Source organism: Phytophthora parasitica (genome assembly GCF_000247585.1).
Source record: "Phytophthora parasitica INRA-310 unplaced genomic scaffold supercont2.55, whole genome shotgun sequence".
NCBI classification, from domain to species: domain Eukaryota; phylum Oomycota; class Peronosporomycetes; order Peronosporales; family Peronosporaceae; genus Phytophthora; species Phytophthora nicotianae.
The window spans coordinates 72,291-87,088 of NW_008649041.1; the positions used below are offsets into that span (position 1 = coordinate 72,291).

A 14,798-nucleotide genomic window follows, 5' to 3' on the forward strand; every position below is an offset into this window, starting at 1 on the left:
GCCTCCCAGCCTAAAGCCAACGACCACTTGTTACTCGATTTGTTTGGCTAGCCCTTAGCAAAATTATTAACTCAGAAAAGTGAAATATCTCACCGAGCGTAGAAATTTAGAATTCGTGTCGTATGCCTGGTTAGATTATCTGGTATACTACTACTATAGTATATGCAGTTGTTTTCGTGCATTGCATTGACAGCATGAAATGAACAACATTCTCTAAAATTGTTTGATATGCATCCTGTTATCTTCAGTCTACGCTGAGTTGTCTATCTACGATCGCCGCGGCTTCTTTGATTTATTACCCTTTGTCTGTTTAGAGCCCTTAGCCTGCTTGGCCATGGCCTCCTTCACAATCTGGTCGTAGTCGTCAGCGCTGGCGAACATTGACTTGCGCTTGTCACCGGCCTTCGGTGGTGTTTGTTTCTTCCTCTTGGCGTCCAGTTGTTCCAGCTCTTCCTGAAGCACGTCATCATCGTCATCCGCGCCCATAACAGAGAAGTCAAAAGCATCCTCGTCCTCATCTACTTCATCGTCCTCATCATCATTTCCGTTCTCCTGTTCACTATCGGCAGATTCTTCATCGTCCTCTTCAGGAGCAGCAAACTCTGGCATCTCCTCATCTTCGCCCTCCAGCGTCGGCTCTTCCTCGTCATCCGAGTCACTCCAGCCCTCCATATCTGGGTCTTCATCATCGTGGTTCCCATCCTCCATAATCCCCTCAGCCAGTTCCTGAGCGTACGCATCAATCTCTTCATCATCAGCGTCCTCCACGTCAGAGAGCGCATCGGCATCACGTTCATTCTTGGCCTTCTTACGGCGGCTGTTAAGATGCTCAGCATCACGCGAAGCTCGCTCCTTGAAGAACTTGTAGAAGAACTGGTCACTAGCGTCCACATTGTCCTCCTTCTCCTGCAGCACAGCCTCCGTGTTAATGGGGGCGAACGTCCAGTTCTTGGCCTTAGCACCGTTGTTACCGCTCGTCTCAGCCACCTTATGACGCGGCTTCTTGTTCACGAACTTCTCGAAGAAGGCGTGCATCGTAAAGTCCACCAGCGGATCTCCAGCGTACTGAATGCCCCTATCCTTGTTATCAAGAAGTTGGCGCGTGAAACTCTGCACGGACGGGTGGTAATGGTGCGCCAGCATCTGAATCTCCCAGGCACACGACGTCTCAGCGCCAGCGAAGAGCGGGTTACGCTTGGTAGCATCATACCCACCTTCTTCCTTCTCCTTTTTCGTGGTCGGTTCGTCATCAAAGCTCACGACAGCAGCCTCTTTCTTCATCTCCTTCTCAGGCTTACCAAACATTTGGGCCAGAACCTTAGCCGAGCGCTCTTCGTCCGTCAAACCATCGTCTAATTTACTGGATCCAGCGTCTTCCGTAGTGTCCTCATCGTCGTCGGACTCCTCCTTTTCAAGTTTAAATTCCTCCGTCTTAACATCTTCAAAGTGCTCGTCACCGGCGCTAGTAGATCCAGACTCGGGCTGGTCCAGCAATGTACGTAGCTGAGGCTTCACCTTGAGCAATTCAGACAGCAAGAAGAGCACAGCACACGTGAAAGCCGGCGGCATCACACTGGCCAGCTGCAATAAACGCTTGGTGAAGGCTCCGGCACGTGCAGGCGATACATCCGCCTTCATGGCACGGAAGATCAGGTTGAGGAACAGCGTGTGCTTGGATGTCTCGCGCACCTTTGGGTCAATCAGCTTTCCGTATAGCGCAGTGTAAAACCGGTCGGATACCGAGTTAGTGCTGTTCATAACCTGGAATAGCAGCATAAGCGCCTGCACACTGGTACTGTGGTGGGCGCGATGCACAACTTGGAACAACGAGTCGATCTCTTCAGTAAAGTTGGAAGACGTGGCGTTCGCGTACGGGAACGCACGGTTAACACCGACTAGCAACGCACTCAGCAGCTTACGGTCCATGGCTTCTTCTGAGGTGGATACAGGCTTTTTCTTCTTGTTCTTCTTGCCTTTTTTCGCTTCTTTAACCGTCTTGTTCTTCTCATCATGACGGTGAACTTCCTTTGAGAATAGTCCGAAGTACACAGCGATCAAGTGACCAGCCAGATCGGCGTCTACTCCATCACCTTCGAGGTAAATCTGGTTGAGGAACAACACGGCGTTGTATTTGGCACGATCCGACACCTTTGGGCGCGTGAGTAAACGTTCCACTTCGTCCACCACCACGCGCTTCATAGCCGGGTGTTCACGCAGCAATTCCTGCAGCATTCGATGCAAATAGGCCGCAATTTTACGGTCCGGGTCACCCAGTTTGTTCACGAGCATGGCCAACAGCACGGCCTCCTGTTCGGGCTTGGCCTTGAGCAGTGCGTTGGCTGCACGCAGACATGCGCGCTTGTGGCTGTCCACAGCGTCGTCCATGCCGGCAGCCAGCACTCCAGTGAGTTGGGCGTAGGCAGTTTTAAGGCAATGCTCGAAGAACCAGAGCACCAAATGGGCGGGCGAGTTCTGCGCCGCATGCAGCGGGTGCTGGTGGAAGAAACGGAGCTTGGCCTCGTCTGGCAGCAGGTTGTTGAGGAAAAGATCCTTCAGAGAGTCCACGGCCATGAGGCTCTCACGTCGGGCCTTCTTACTGGCCATCGTAATGAGTTGGCCGAGTCGTACTAGCGAATGTAGCGGCGACGCCTGCGAGGTTAGAGTGAGAGCGGCCACTCTATCGGCCAATGTACCGGACTTCATCATGGTGGACAAATATTTGTCGTCGCTTGACATTTTGCCACTCTTTTGCGTCTCGAAACGTGCCACTTCGTTTTCCAGCAACTGCTGCGCCTGTTGCTTCAGTTGCAGTACCAGTTCATCCGTCGCCTTTAATGGCTCGCCATCGTTCTTGTGCTTGAGCTTCGGCTTGATCTTGGGCTCCGCGTCGTACCAGGCCACGTGCTGCTCACTTAGCAGCGACACTAGCTGGCTCAGGTTGCCAGGCTCCAGTGTCTTGGCCACCTTGTTGCTCTTGCCGTCCTTGGCCATGTTGGCAATTGTCACTTTTGAGCCAGCCAATCGATGAAAACTGCGGAATACGATAATAAAGCTTCAAAATCGGTTTGTACAGGTACGGGTATAAAAAACGACGCAAATCAAAATTGCTGCAAAAAAAAAGATGCCACAAGTGAAAAAGGAGAAAGCCAAACTCAAGACTTTGAAGCCTCAGGACAGGAAGTGGAAGGCCACGGAAGAGAAGGAAAAGAAGATCAAAAAGCTCGAAACTGGAGACGAATTACTCAACAAGATTCAGGAGGTGGAGCTGCCAGACATGGAGGAGGACGGCAATGTGCCCGTTTACGACGATTGCGATGAGATCCGCAAGAAAATCAACTTTTTTTTCCTGGGAGAAAAGATCGTGACAAAGGCGGCTTTCCTACGTGCACTGGGCGACGTCAACAGCAACAGCCTGCGCAGCTTCATGAACTTGAAACGTGGCGCTGGATCGGGTGCGGCTAACGTGGTGTACCGCACAGCCTACATTTTCTTCGAGAAGAAACGCATCTTGGAAGGTGGCAAGAAGACAAAGAAGCGTCTTGACAACGAGAAGACGCAGGGCCGTCAAGGATTCCCACTGCGTCACGACAACGGCATGCGCAGGGTCATCGTAGGAATCCGCACGTGAATGCAGTTTAGTTTTCGCTTCTACATGTTTCTGTATATTACTTAAGTACTAGTTAAGAAGTTTTTGCCGTGGCCGCAATTATTTTTATCGCATTTGCACTTTAATTATTAGCATTCGAAACATTTGCAATTTTTTCACTTGCATTGAACCATTATCATGCTGCAACAATTCGTCTACAAGTCCAAGTCAATGCTGCTCCGTGCAAGGTTCGCTGCTTCTTGTGCTTGCTGCAGTGCCGTGACCGAGTTGAAGTAGCGAGCCAATTGCTGACGAAGACTGTGATCCTGCTGACGTAATTTTGTCATAGCGGCAGCAGAGACTTCACCATTCCCGCCTTGGTTTAACACAGCAGATGTCGAGTCCAGCAGCACGTCAACGAGGTTGTAAGGGATCCATGGAAGCTCCGGCTTAGCGCTTGATATCTGCGACTGGAAGCTGAACACAGACTTGGTACTTCCTCCACGCATAGAGGCGTCATCTGGCAGAAGGCCGTCCACCAACTGCAAGCCTTCGATCAGCAGACCATGTTTTAGGTAAAGTCTCAGCAGTTTGGACGGGTTTCCTGACTTCGGACTTGACAAACGTTTACTCAGCCACACAGGCAACGCCAGTTTGCGACCTTGTTGTTGCCAGAAGTCTAACACCGTCTCCACTGCGATCTCGTACTGCTCTAATGATGCAGCATTGCTCAGCAACAGCTCCAGCAGTTCCCACAACAAGTCGCTATCAGCACGTGAGATGGACGCAGCAGGATGTTCACTAGCAACGCAGTAGCGAGCCAACGATTTGGTGAGACCGGACAAACTAGCCGAGTTTTGACCCGCAATGTCCGCTGCCACCTCGATAGAACGCACTCCAGCTCTCCGACGTTCCGCCAGCGTCGTGTTTTCATTGTGGCTACTGCTATGAACTGCGTCCACCAGTAGTGCGATCACTTCGTCGCCATCCATCGTACTCAAGAGCACACTCTCCGAGTGGCCCAGTGCTAGTAAACGTAGTTTACCGTCCAGTACTGCCAACTCACGACGCATATCTTCAAGCGTAACAACACTCAGTGAAGCTGTCGACTTGTCTCCTGGAGTATCCGAGGCAGGTCGTTTGAGCTCTTCCGTGTGCAGTTTCCGTACAACCCAGCGGTTCTCAGCAGGCAGAGCTCTTAACGCGTTGCAAGCAGCATTCAGAGCGTTGCGTTGAGCCTCCAGAGCAGCTTTCGAAGTGGATACAGCCAGTCGCAGTCGAAGCGCAAGAGCGTAGAGTGAAGACGCCGCATTGGCAGGCTGTTGCTTGCGCATGTAGAAGGTGAACAGCAAGTTGTAGTATCTAACCGCACTCGCATCCAGGCCGTCACCGTGAACGACCGTAGCGTTGGCAGCTTGCCACAGAATGTACTTCTCGACATGTGACTCCAACGATCCCCACTGCAACTCACAGATAAGCTCCAGATGACCATAGCGGACCAATTCCTTGACCAGATAATTCACACACTCACTCGCTGTGCCCTCAGCGTCTGCAGTCTCCGCACCCAAAGCCGCCGACAGCTCCGCCGTGTGCATAAGTGCAAGATGCGCGTCTCGGAATAGTCGCTCCTCCACCGAATACTTGAACAGGTTCACCCAGACAAAAGACTGCACGGCGAAGCTCTGGCCGCCGTCATGACGAGCCAAGTGGCTCAATGCCTGCGTAACCACAGTCCACAGGAAGCTCAGCAACTGGTCGTAGTGGCCACGGGGCACTGTCTCCTTCAGCAGCCCCACGACGTCGTAGATGAACTGCTCCAGATCCTTCTCAGACAGCGAATGTCTGTGCTTGCGCTCCACGAAGAAGTTGGACAGGCAGATACTGAAGCAGCGGATCGCTTGCTGAAAACACCAACGAGCATGATCGCGAGCGTCCTTATCGTCGTGAGCACGCGAAGCAGCCTCCTGACCTTCACACGCTAGACACTCACCGATCGAGCGCACGTACTGGTGCACTTGCTCCGTCTGCTGCGAGCTAGCGGCTTCACCCTTGCTACTGCCATGTAGACTGATGTCACTGAGGTTGCAGCAGAACATGGCGCGCAGTAAGCGAAACTGCTGTCGCTTCTGTAGGAACCGCACTAGAGACTCATTTGGCTGAGAGACGTACTGCAAGATCTCGCGAGTAAACGTGGCCAACACGCCGTGAGCTTCTTCACTGCGCACATTGTTACTAGCACTGGCGAGCTGGAGAACCGACAGCGCTCGCTTGAAGCTGTCCGAGCGGTTGAGCTTCTTGTTGACGTCCAGCAGGAACATTTGAAGCAGTGGTGGCATGAGAGAACCTGACGAATTGAGAACAGGATCCGTGTCTGCAATCGGCTGTGTGATGCCTTGGCTGGCCACCCATCGACTCAGTCTCCAGCGTTGATACACCGTGATGGACTTAGGCAAGTACACACGCACGATCTTACTCAGCGTCGCAGAGGTCAGGAAAGCCGGTCGAGTGTCCACCAGATACGCCAGGAAGAGCACCACGCGCAGAGATTGATTGCACATTTCGTCGATGGTCCGTGACGCCACTTGGTCAAAAGCAAAACACATTTCATGGCCAGCGAAGAACGCTCGGGTGGTCGAATAGTAATCAGTAGCAGAGGCGTCTGTCATCACGAAATCGTTCTTATCATCGGCCATTTCCTCGTCAGAATCGCGTTCTCGCTTGGGGGACGACGGCTTATAGGCTCCTGCGCCACGCCACAGTTCGAACGGGAACAGATGCTCCACCAGGTCTTTGAAAACTTGGTCTTGGAAGGCGGCATCGCCGCCTAGAAGCTTGCTGAGGCGTAGGATCGAGCGCGTGAGAACCAGCTCAGCGCTGATAGTTTGTCCAGAGACACCGGCATTTGCGACGAAGTCCGGATTCAAGCCGAGACGAACACAGTGACGCGCTAAGGCCACGAAGGACTCCACCTTCCAGTCGGACGCTACATCAGCGACTTCACGGTGGATAAACGACTGGAAACTCTGGCTCGGGAACGCGTCAAATACTGGAAGAACTTCGGCAACCAGGTCGGCCACGCACTCGCCACTTGTGGAGCCTTCCTCCGCCTGCGGAACAAACGCAGCAGTGATGGATGGAGCGGACGGGAACAGTAACGACACGCGGTTACGACGCAGCATCACTGGTGCACCTGGAAGCAGCGCGTTCGTCGTCGTAGCGAAGCCAATAGGCACATTCTCGCAACGCCAGTGCTTGGTGCACAGAGTGATAAGCTCCTTCCAGACTCTAATGCGCAGCACACTTGGAGCAGTTCCACTGCGGATAGCAGCCGCACCAGCCGCATCGACACATCGGCTGGACACTAGACGAACCAGTACGTCTTTGTACTTAGGTAGACGATGGGCAAACGGCGACTGAGAGCTCAAGCCACCGAGAACGCCGCTCTGTGCCTCCACGATCGCATTGGACAGGTTCTGTCTCGAGAAGCGACCAGGTAGAAGGATTCTTTCTGCGAAGAAGTCGTCAATAAGCGTCATAACGCCTTCTTCCTTGAGATCAAACAACCATTCGCTATCCTCCACTTCGTACTGCTGCATCTGCACGTCCAGACTGCTGACTAGCTGGCCGAGAATACGTTTAGGACCTGTGAGTGCCATCGGGTTCGGGTGGATGTACACTTCATCGCCATCCAGCGATCGCCACGAAGAGAAGAGGAAGTTCTTGTCCACGGCAAAGTCCACCATCTTCAGTCCACGCTTGGCTTTCAGCTCTGGGGACTGCACAGTGAACACTCTGGCTGTATCCAATGCAAGCTCTTCGCCTCCTCCAGCACTTGAAGCAGCAGAAGACTGCACGTCTCCTCTCAGCAGATAAATCTCCGATGAGTGAGCTGCCGTTGTATCCAGATGCACCAACAACCTGCAATTATCCGACTCTGTAGCCGACAGCGCAACCACCTTGGCATGCGTAGCATACACACCAATACTGCTGGATCCGTCATCGCCATCCAGATCTTCATCGTTCCATCCTGCGTCTTCGTTATCGTCCTCATTCGTCTGAGGCATCACCAGAGACCGCAATTGCTGGCGTCCTAGACACGACTGAGAGCCGATACTCCACGCTCTAAGCACACAGTCAGCAGACACCGTCACGACACACACGTCCTTGTCATCCTCATCTCCTTCCGCTTCAATCTCGAAGCACGTCATGGCCACCACCGCCGCTCCGATCTTTTTCCTCTCTGCATCTTCCCCATTTCCCTTCAATTTGGCTGTCGTTGTTCTGATAAGTCCATGCCAGATCCAGCTGACTACCGACTCGTCCGAGAACACAAATTCCTGCATCTTTTTAGCGTCACTGGGTAGTCCAAAGTTCACGCCAAGTACTCGGCCACTGTCTGTTCCTAGTACTAAATTGTACTCGTTCACCCACAGGGCTACCGTCAAGATCTCGTTACTAGTCAGCGTCTGCATCACGTCACAGCGACTGCGTGTGGATGGTTTTGGCTCGGGAAAAGCCTTGGCATTGGCCTGAGAGAAGATACTGAGACTGTTATCTCTCGGTACGGCATAAGTAAACCGGTGGATGGTTCCAGCGTGCGTCACTACGTTGATAGTGACCGCATCGTCCTCCCAACTCTCGACTGCGAACACTCCTGTGCTCACCACGGGGGCAGGGAACTCCAGGCGGACGCCATTTTGCTTTAACGTCGAGTTTAAACTCCATTCCCGCAGTAAAACCACGTTTTTCAGCACGCGCCAACACACAAAGCGGTCACGTAAAGTCTCGTTCTGGAAGTAGAAGCTGCCTGAGCCGCTGCATTCCAATGCACGCACTAGAAGGTATAGAAATGAGCGTTAGAAATGACACAAAAACAACGTTAAAAAAGACGCCTACCGCGCGCGAAACTCTTGGGCGGCTGTGAGCGCACAGACGGACTGGAGATCACGAAGCTCGGCAGCGAAGAGAGCTCGGGCGAGACGCCCTCGTCGTCCTCGAAGCACGCGAACTGCGCCTCCTGCAGCAGCGGACGCATGGCGATACGTTTAGTGGTGTATGGTGGAGGTAATGTCCCGAATAAGTACGATATTTTACGGGATAAGATCTGATTCTACTTTTGGTTCGACCAAATTGGGATAAAATTTGGTCCCGTCTCTTCGAGATCCTCGCGCATCGCTTTACTATCGGAGCTGCTGGACTCGACTAGTCGATTACCATGATGGACGCATTGCGAGCGCAGAAGCAGAAGCTGCTGGACCCGGAGAGTGGCCAGCCAGCGGAAGGTTCGCCTGGGCCGAATTCCAGCTTCTGGTTGTGCCCGAGCCTGTCGTACCAGGAGCGTGTGATCGGCTGCGTCACGTGCTTCCTGCTGGGCTTTTTGCTGTCGCTGGGCTCAACTTTCCGCCTGGCTAAGCTGGTGCACGGTAATCCCGCTCCGTTCGCCATCGCGTACACTATCGGCAACATTTTGTCTATCGGCTGCACGACCTTCTTCGTGGGGCCATGGAAACAGGTGCAGACCATGTTCCACTCCAAGCGCCGCTATTCGGCCGTGGTCTACGTCGTCTTCATCTTCGTGACGCTGTTGCTGTGCTTCTCGCATCACATCCACCATCGAGTGTTTTTCGTGCTGATCTCGGTACTCATCCAGTTCATGGCACTCGTGTGGTACACGCTTTCGTACGTTCCCTACGGCCGTAGCATCGCCAGGAGCTGCTGCAAACGCGCCCTGGGCTTGGCTTCTGACGACGACGTGTAAGGCGAACTGGCAGTGTTAAACCGTCTTCTAGTGGGTAGTTTAAGTCAATGAGAAGAGGGCGGCGACAAGGAACAAGCTTTGTATCAACGGTCTCTTTATGTTTTTCTCTGTTGAATTGCGGCTGGATTAGTCCGTTTTGGCTCTTGCGCTGGGTTCCTGCTTCGGCTTGTCGCCTTCTGCAACCTGTGTGTGTTTGAGGTTGTTGGCCTCGATGATGAACCAGTTGATGGAGACGGTGAGTCCCACCACGAGGAACAGCAGCACGAATACGTGGAACGAGTCCTCCAGCTCTGTGTAGATGACCGCCAGCATCACAAAGAACAGCAGCGCTAGCACCACGTTCAGCACGATCACGAACTCGTGGCTTCCTGGCCGCAGCACATTCTGCAGCGCGCTCCCCATTGGTGTCGCCGTAAGAGATCTGTATCCACGTTAGAAATCCGTCCAATATAGAAACGTTAAAAATGATAAGCAAAAAGTTACAGTTATGATTCATTCCGTAACTTTTGTGAAGCTCACTTCAAAAATTCCCGCCATGGACATTTCAAAGCTGCTGAACGCGGTGGAGCCTATCGCCGCCACTATCGAGAGCAATCCCCCAACGACATGGGAGGAACTTGGACAGACACTTGAGAATCCTTCTTCTCCGTCTGAAGCTAACATCCTGGCCATCAACCGCTTTTTGTGGCGGTCGTACAAGCCTCTGACCAATTCAGAACCCGCAGAAGATACTCATGAAGATAAATCCGAACACCGTGAACCCGAAAGGCCCAAGTGGAACTGCAACCAGATCCGAGTCAAAATCCGCAAGCTCCTGTCCACCAAGGAGATGACACAAACGGCGTTTTTGGACCTCCTCGATATTGAACCGAAAGAATTCCGGGAGTTCATGGGCTTGACCGGTCCAATCGCAGGGGAGGACAACTCAACGTATCTGGGTGGAACTATTTTCTTCGATCACTACGAGAAGAGAGAGAAGGAGAAACTGAAATATATGAAGCCCAAAGACAGAAAACGCAAAGCAGTGGAGCAAAAAGAAGTAAAAACAAAAAGGTCGAAAGATGGAGCTGAGTTGCTAAAGAGGATTGAGGAGGTGGAGCTGCCAGATATGGACGACGATGGCACTGTGCCAGTGTTTGACGACTGCGACGAAATCCGAAAGAAGATCAACTACTTCTTGGGCGAAGGAATGGTAACGAAGGCGGCTTTCCTCCGAGCACTGGGCGATGTGAACAGCAACAGTCTGCGAAGCTTTATGAATTTGAGGTGTGGTGCCAATTCTGGCGCGTCCAACGTGGTTTACCGCACAGCCTACGTCTTCTTCGAAAAGAAACGTGTCTTGGAAGGCAAGGAGAAATCAGTCAAACGTTTGGCGAACGAGGATCTTCAGGGTCCTGACGGCTTCCCTTTGGACAATAGTCCGAATTGGCATTTTATCGACAAGGTGTTGAACGGCTACTAACCGATAAGGAGCCTCGTAGGAGTAACAGAGGATCGTAAAGACCACGCGATGAACAAGTATTAAGAATTCGACTCAATTAAGGTTCTTATTATCGTATACCAGCAACGCTGAGTGATCAAGACGTGAGCTTACAGAAATGTGCGCTTGTACATCTCTGGGATTAGTTTATATGCCGTAGTGTTGCTACAAGGTGTAACATTCGGAGCTGATCGCCTCTCTTGGCCAACTCTGGGTCAGTTGACTTGCACACGTTGAAGTTTATGCCTGGACCACCAGCGATATACCACTGATGTTGCTCGACAACGTAAATGAAAAGCATAAGCCGTGCTGTCTGTGACGTCAGCAATGCTTTGTGTAAAGTCCTACGTGTTGATGCCTGCAAATACTCGCGCTACCAAAAACAGTTAGCTCGTCAAGTTCATCAGCTCAAGAGCTGTTCATTTTCAAATTTGCCGCCTCCATAGCAAGTCCTTTCGCCTCATACAACGTCCAAAACTTTCGAAATGGCCCACGAACGTCAATTCCCTAAGGACTTCATGTGGGGCGCCGCCACAGCCGCGTACCAGATCGAGGGTGGAGCTCAAGACGGTGGACGCGGTGCAAGTATCTGGGATGCGTTCTCTCACACGCCTGGCAAGACTTACAAAGGCCAAACGGGTGACGTTGCGATCGACCATTTCCACCGCTACAAGGAGGATGTCGCTCTCATGAAGCAAATCGGTCTCAAGGGATACCGGTTTTCGATTTCCTGGCCTCGAATCATCCCCGCCGGAGTGGGCGAAGTGAACGAGGAGGGCGTGAGTTTCTACAACCGGTTGATTGATGAGCTATTGGCGAATGGCATCACTCCATTCGTGACGCTTTACCACTGGGATCTGCCACTGGCACTACAGACGGAGTTCGACGGGTGGCTGGGCCATGGCACACACGTGCAGGACGCTTTTGTCGCCTATGCCCGCGTGTGTTTCGAACGCTTCGGTGACCGCGTGAAGAACTGGATCACGCTCAACGAACCGTGGGTGCACTGTGTCATGGGGCTTGCACTGGGGGTGCACGCCCCTGGACGCAAGCACAATGCCCACATTGAGCCGTACAGATGCGGACATAACTTGCTCATTGCACACTCGCGCGCTGTTGACACGTACCGTAAGGACTTCCAGAAGCAACAAGGAGGGCAGATCGGCGTAACGTTGAGCGCGGATTGGCGTCTGCCTGCCCCCACCGATGATCCTGTAGAGATGAAGGCGAACATTGAGGCTGCAGAGCGCTCAATTGCGTTCCATCTCGGTTGGTTCGCGGACCCAATCTACAAGGGCGACTACCCGCAGATCATGAAGGACAGACTGGGAGATCGCCTACCCAAGTTCACGGAGGAGCAGAAAAAGCTGTTGAAGGGGAGCTCGGACTTCTTCGGACTGAACAACTACACCTCAGCGTTTGCCAAGCCATCGGACTTGTACAAGGCCGGCGAGTTGCCTCCAAGCAACAATTCTGGGTCATTCTTCCAGGACGAAGGTGTGACTTCGTATGAAGACCCATCGTGGGCGCCTACTGCAGCAATGTGGAACTTCGTGACCCCGTGGGGGCTCAAGAAGCTCTGTGTGCACATCAGCAAGACGTATCAGCCCAAGAACGGTGTCATCATCACCGAAAATGGATCTTCGTGGCCGGATCAATCTAAGGACGAAGGTATTAAGGACGTGAAGCGAGTTGATTTCTTCGAGCAGTACCTTACCGGAATCCACGAAGCTATTGCAGAGGGCGCTGACGTCCGCGGATACTTCACCTGGTCACTCTTCGACAACTACGAGTGGGCTGGAGGGTTCAACATCCGCTTCGGGCTCATCTGGGTGGACTACGAGACTCGAGAACGTACGCTGAAGGACTCAGCGTCATGGTATCATGACACGATTGCCAAAAACGGCTTCCAGTCCAAGTACTCTAACATCGATGTCGCGATTCCGTAACTGTGCTGTATCCAAGTTGAGCCATTCGCTATTTTAGGGTGTCCCATTTTGGCCCATCAACTTGAAAATAGCTCTTTTCACTCCACTGCTATTTGCATTTATGTCATCACCTTGAAAAACTTCTGAACGAGAGCACCAACGTTGTTATATTGCATTTTGCAGACATGACAACGCCATCTCGCGACGGTGGCTTCAGTGATCTAAGCTTCATCTCAGTAGGTGATCCATACGGTCAGAAGAAATCCAAGGAACGAGGTCTGGGAGGTGACTTGAAGCCGTTCCTGACCTGTCCACCCAAGAAGGGCCAGCTCGCTGCTACCTTTGGTCCCGGTTTTCCGAAGTTTGATCCACTCGGTGGCGAATATGCAGAGCAGTACAAACTCGAAGCTCGACGTCGACTTGAAAACACGAAAACGTTTGTCAAGCCTAACGGGTTCTCGTACTCGAACCCGTCGCAGAACCACACTGGATCTGGTGATTACTACGGAGCATTCGGCAAATATGAGCGTGACGAAGACGACATCAAGAAAGCGATGGAGGAAAACGCAGCACCGAAGCCCAATCCAAAAGAAAAACAGTTCGAGAAGAAGAATGTGCTAACAAATCCGGGACGTCGAGGCACCTTCGGATATGCAGGCACTTTGATCGGCGGGAATCTTTCAGCCATGGACGCTGACTATGGATCTGAGCGACGAGCAGCTAAACTCATCGAAGACAAACACAAAGCAGCAATTGGTGACCGCAAGCCGTTCAAGTCGACCACCGAAGGCGTAGATTTCTTCGACAGTCATGAACACGTTGCAGCGTCACGTGTCATGGGCTGGGATGATCAGTGTCTGGCCAAACCGCCAGGTGCACAAGAGCTGATGAACCCCAAGGAACGGGCGGCAGCTCGCGCTCCAACGTACAAGGCCTGGAAGCCTAATAACCCGATCAAAGCAGGAGAAGAAGGCACGTTTGAGAAGTTCCCAGAGAGACTACCAGAGCCGTATGACGAAGCCATCGTGAACCGTGCCATGCTACCCAATCGCCGTAACCCCGTCAAGATAGCGACCAAGGACCTGCCCAATGCACTGCGCGAGCGTAGGGCCTTCAAACCCAGCAGTGGACCAAAGACCAAGCTCACTCGGGGCACGTGTCTGCTAGGCATCTCAAAGCACCACGTTTAACTCTTTCAAATCGTCTTTTACCCCTAAGTAAGGTCATATCTATTTGTTACCTTTCTTACGACTCAAGCTTCCGGCTTGGCAGCCAGCGCGACAGAGCACAGTCGTGCCACTAGTCCATGGATCTGTAGTAGAGTGGACACTCCGTCAGCAATGCACATGTGCGTGGCTCCAATGAGCTTGATGAACTCCAGCTTGAGCTTCTCGTCCTCCATCGGCAGCGCCTTGCACACTCTGAAGATCGTTCCGATGATATCCAGCGACGAGTATCCACTCTTCCAGAGCTCGACCGCTTGTTTCTCCGCTCCATCTAGTTCTCCCTTGGCACAGTGATTCAGGATCTCCCTCACCACAGCGGGATGGGGCTGATCACAGACCTTGAACACGTTCTCGTCGCTAACAAAGCCGAAGCCACTCGCTGTGGCCTGAAGGTTGTTGAGCGCATTGCGCATGTCTCCCTCCGCTGTGAAGATGAGTGCAGCCAGTCCTTCCTCCTTGTATCCGACGTTCTCCTGTTGGCAGACAGTCAGTAGACGACGTAGCAGCATCTCGTCCGGCAGTCTAGTGAAACGCAGGATGGCGCAGCGACTCTGAATGGGCTCAATGATCTTGGTGGAGTTGTTGCAGGCCAATGCGAATCGCGTCGTTGCCGAGAAGATCTCCATAGTACGTCGTAGAGCCTGCTGGGCTGCAGCTGTCATTGAGTCGGCCTCGTCCAATATGACGATCTTGTGGCGTCCAGGGGGAAGTGTCACCTTCTGCTGCGCGAACATCTTGATCTTACTGCGTACCGTGTCGATACCGCGATCATCGGACGCATTGAGCTCCAGCACCGCCTGCTTCGTGCTGGCACCGAGCA

General features: G+C 52.6%; 9 protein-coding genes across 9 annotated transcripts; 5 read left to right on the forward strand and 4 right to left on the reverse strand.

Moving 5' to 3' along the window:
• Window positions 1-206: 206 nt before the first annotated feature.
• Window positions 207-3,032, reverse strand: PPTG_15460 (hypothetical protein). The gene has a single exon (XM_008913670.1). It carries the CDS (start codon window positions 2,989-2,991, stop codon window positions 268-270), a length of 2,724 nt encoding a protein of 907 aa, XP_008911918.1. The 5' UTR covers window positions 2,992-3,032; the 3' UTR covers window positions 207-267.
• Window positions 3,033-3,109: 77 nt separating this feature from the next.
• PPTG_15461 (hypothetical protein) lies at window positions 3,110-3,763 on the forward strand. The gene has a single exon (XM_008913671.1). The coding sequence runs from the start codon at window positions 3,122-3,124 to the stop codon at window positions 3,626-3,628; it is 507 nt and encodes a 168-aa protein (XP_008911919.1). The 5' UTR covers window positions 3,110-3,121; the 3' UTR covers window positions 3,629-3,763.
• On the reverse strand, window positions 3,674-8,677 carry PPTG_15462 (hypothetical protein). The gene is made up of 2 exons (XM_008913672.1): window positions 8,483-8,677; window positions 3,674-8,420 (listed from the first exon to the last, which is right to left on the reverse strand). Exons 1-2 carry the CDS (start codon window positions 8,619-8,621, stop codon window positions 3,802-3,804), a joined length of 4,758 nt encoding a protein of 1,585 aa, XP_008911920.1. The 5' UTR covers window positions 8,622-8,677; the 3' UTR covers window positions 3,674-3,801.
• Window positions 8,678-8,714: 37 nt separating this feature from the next.
• Window positions 8,715-9,829, forward strand: PPTG_15463 (hypothetical protein). Its single transcript, XM_008913673.1, has one exon. It carries the CDS (start codon window positions 8,802-8,804, stop codon window positions 9,342-9,344), a length of 543 nt encoding a protein of 180 aa, XP_008911921.1. The 5' UTR covers window positions 8,715-8,801; the 3' UTR covers window positions 9,345-9,829.
• Window positions 9,471-9,746, reverse strand: PPTG_15464 (hypothetical protein; the record flags this gene model as incomplete). Its single annotated transcript, XM_008913674.1, has 1 exon — window positions 9,471-9,746. One exon carries the CDS (start codon window positions 9,744-9,746, stop codon window positions 9,471-9,473), a length of 276 nt encoding a protein of 91 aa, XP_008911922.1.
• A 22-nt stretch (window positions 9,830-9,851) lies between the features above and the next one.
• On the forward strand, window positions 9,852-10,933 carry PPTG_15465 (hypothetical protein). The gene has a single exon (XM_008913675.1). The coding sequence runs from the start codon at window positions 9,880-9,882 to the stop codon at window positions 10,804-10,806; it is 927 nt and encodes a 308-aa protein (XP_008911923.1). The 5' UTR covers window positions 9,852-9,879; the 3' UTR covers window positions 10,807-10,933.
• A 376-nt stretch (window positions 10,934-11,309) lies between these two features.
• PPTG_15466 (beta-galactosidase) lies at window positions 11,310-12,773 on the forward strand (the record flags this gene model as incomplete). Its single annotated transcript, XM_008913676.1, has 1 exon — window positions 11,310-12,773. One exon carries the CDS (start codon window positions 11,310-11,312, stop codon window positions 12,771-12,773), a length of 1,464 nt encoding a protein of 487 aa, XP_008911924.1.
• Window positions 12,774-12,937: 164 nt separating this feature from the next.
• Window positions 12,938-13,942, forward strand: PPTG_15467 (hypothetical protein; the record flags this gene model as incomplete). Its single annotated transcript, XM_008913677.1, has 1 exon — window positions 12,938-13,942. The coding sequence occupies one exon, from the start codon at window positions 12,938-12,940 to the stop codon at window positions 13,940-13,942; it is 1,005 nt and encodes a 334-aa protein (XP_008911925.1).
• Window positions 13,943-14,004: 62 nt separating this feature from the next.
• Window positions 14,005-14,712, reverse strand: PPTG_15468 (hypothetical protein; the record flags this gene model as incomplete). Its single annotated transcript, XM_008913678.1, has 1 exon — window positions 14,005-14,712. The coding sequence occupies one exon, from the start codon at window positions 14,710-14,712 to the stop codon at window positions 14,005-14,007; it is 708 nt and encodes a 235-aa protein (XP_008911926.1).
• Between the last annotated feature and the right edge of the window lie 86 nt (window positions 14,713-14,798).

Coding starts and splice junctions, on each gene's coding strand:
- PPTG_15463 (XM_008913673.1), top strand. CDS start 8,802: ATGATGGACGCATTGCGAGCGCAGAAGCAGAAGCTGCTGGACCCGGAG.
- PPTG_15461 (XM_008913671.1), top strand. CDS start 3,122: ATGCCACAAGTGAAAAAGGAGAAAGCCAAACTCAAGACTTTGAAGCCT.
- PPTG_15465 (XM_008913675.1), top strand. CDS start 9,880: ATGGACATTTCAAAGCTGCTGAACGCGGTGGAGCCTATCGCCGCCACT.
- PPTG_15462 (XM_008913672.1), bottom strand. CDS start 8,621: ATGCGTCCGCTGCTGCAGGAGGCGCAGTTCGCGTGCTTCGAGGACGAC. Junction 8,421..8,482: donor GCCCAAGAGTTTCGCGCGCG/GTAGGCGTCTTT, acceptor TATACCTTCTAG/TGCGTGCATTGGAATGCAGC.
- PPTG_15460 (XM_008913670.1), bottom strand. CDS start 2,991: ATGGCCAAGGACGGCAAGAGCAACAAGGTGGCCAAGACACTGGAGCCT.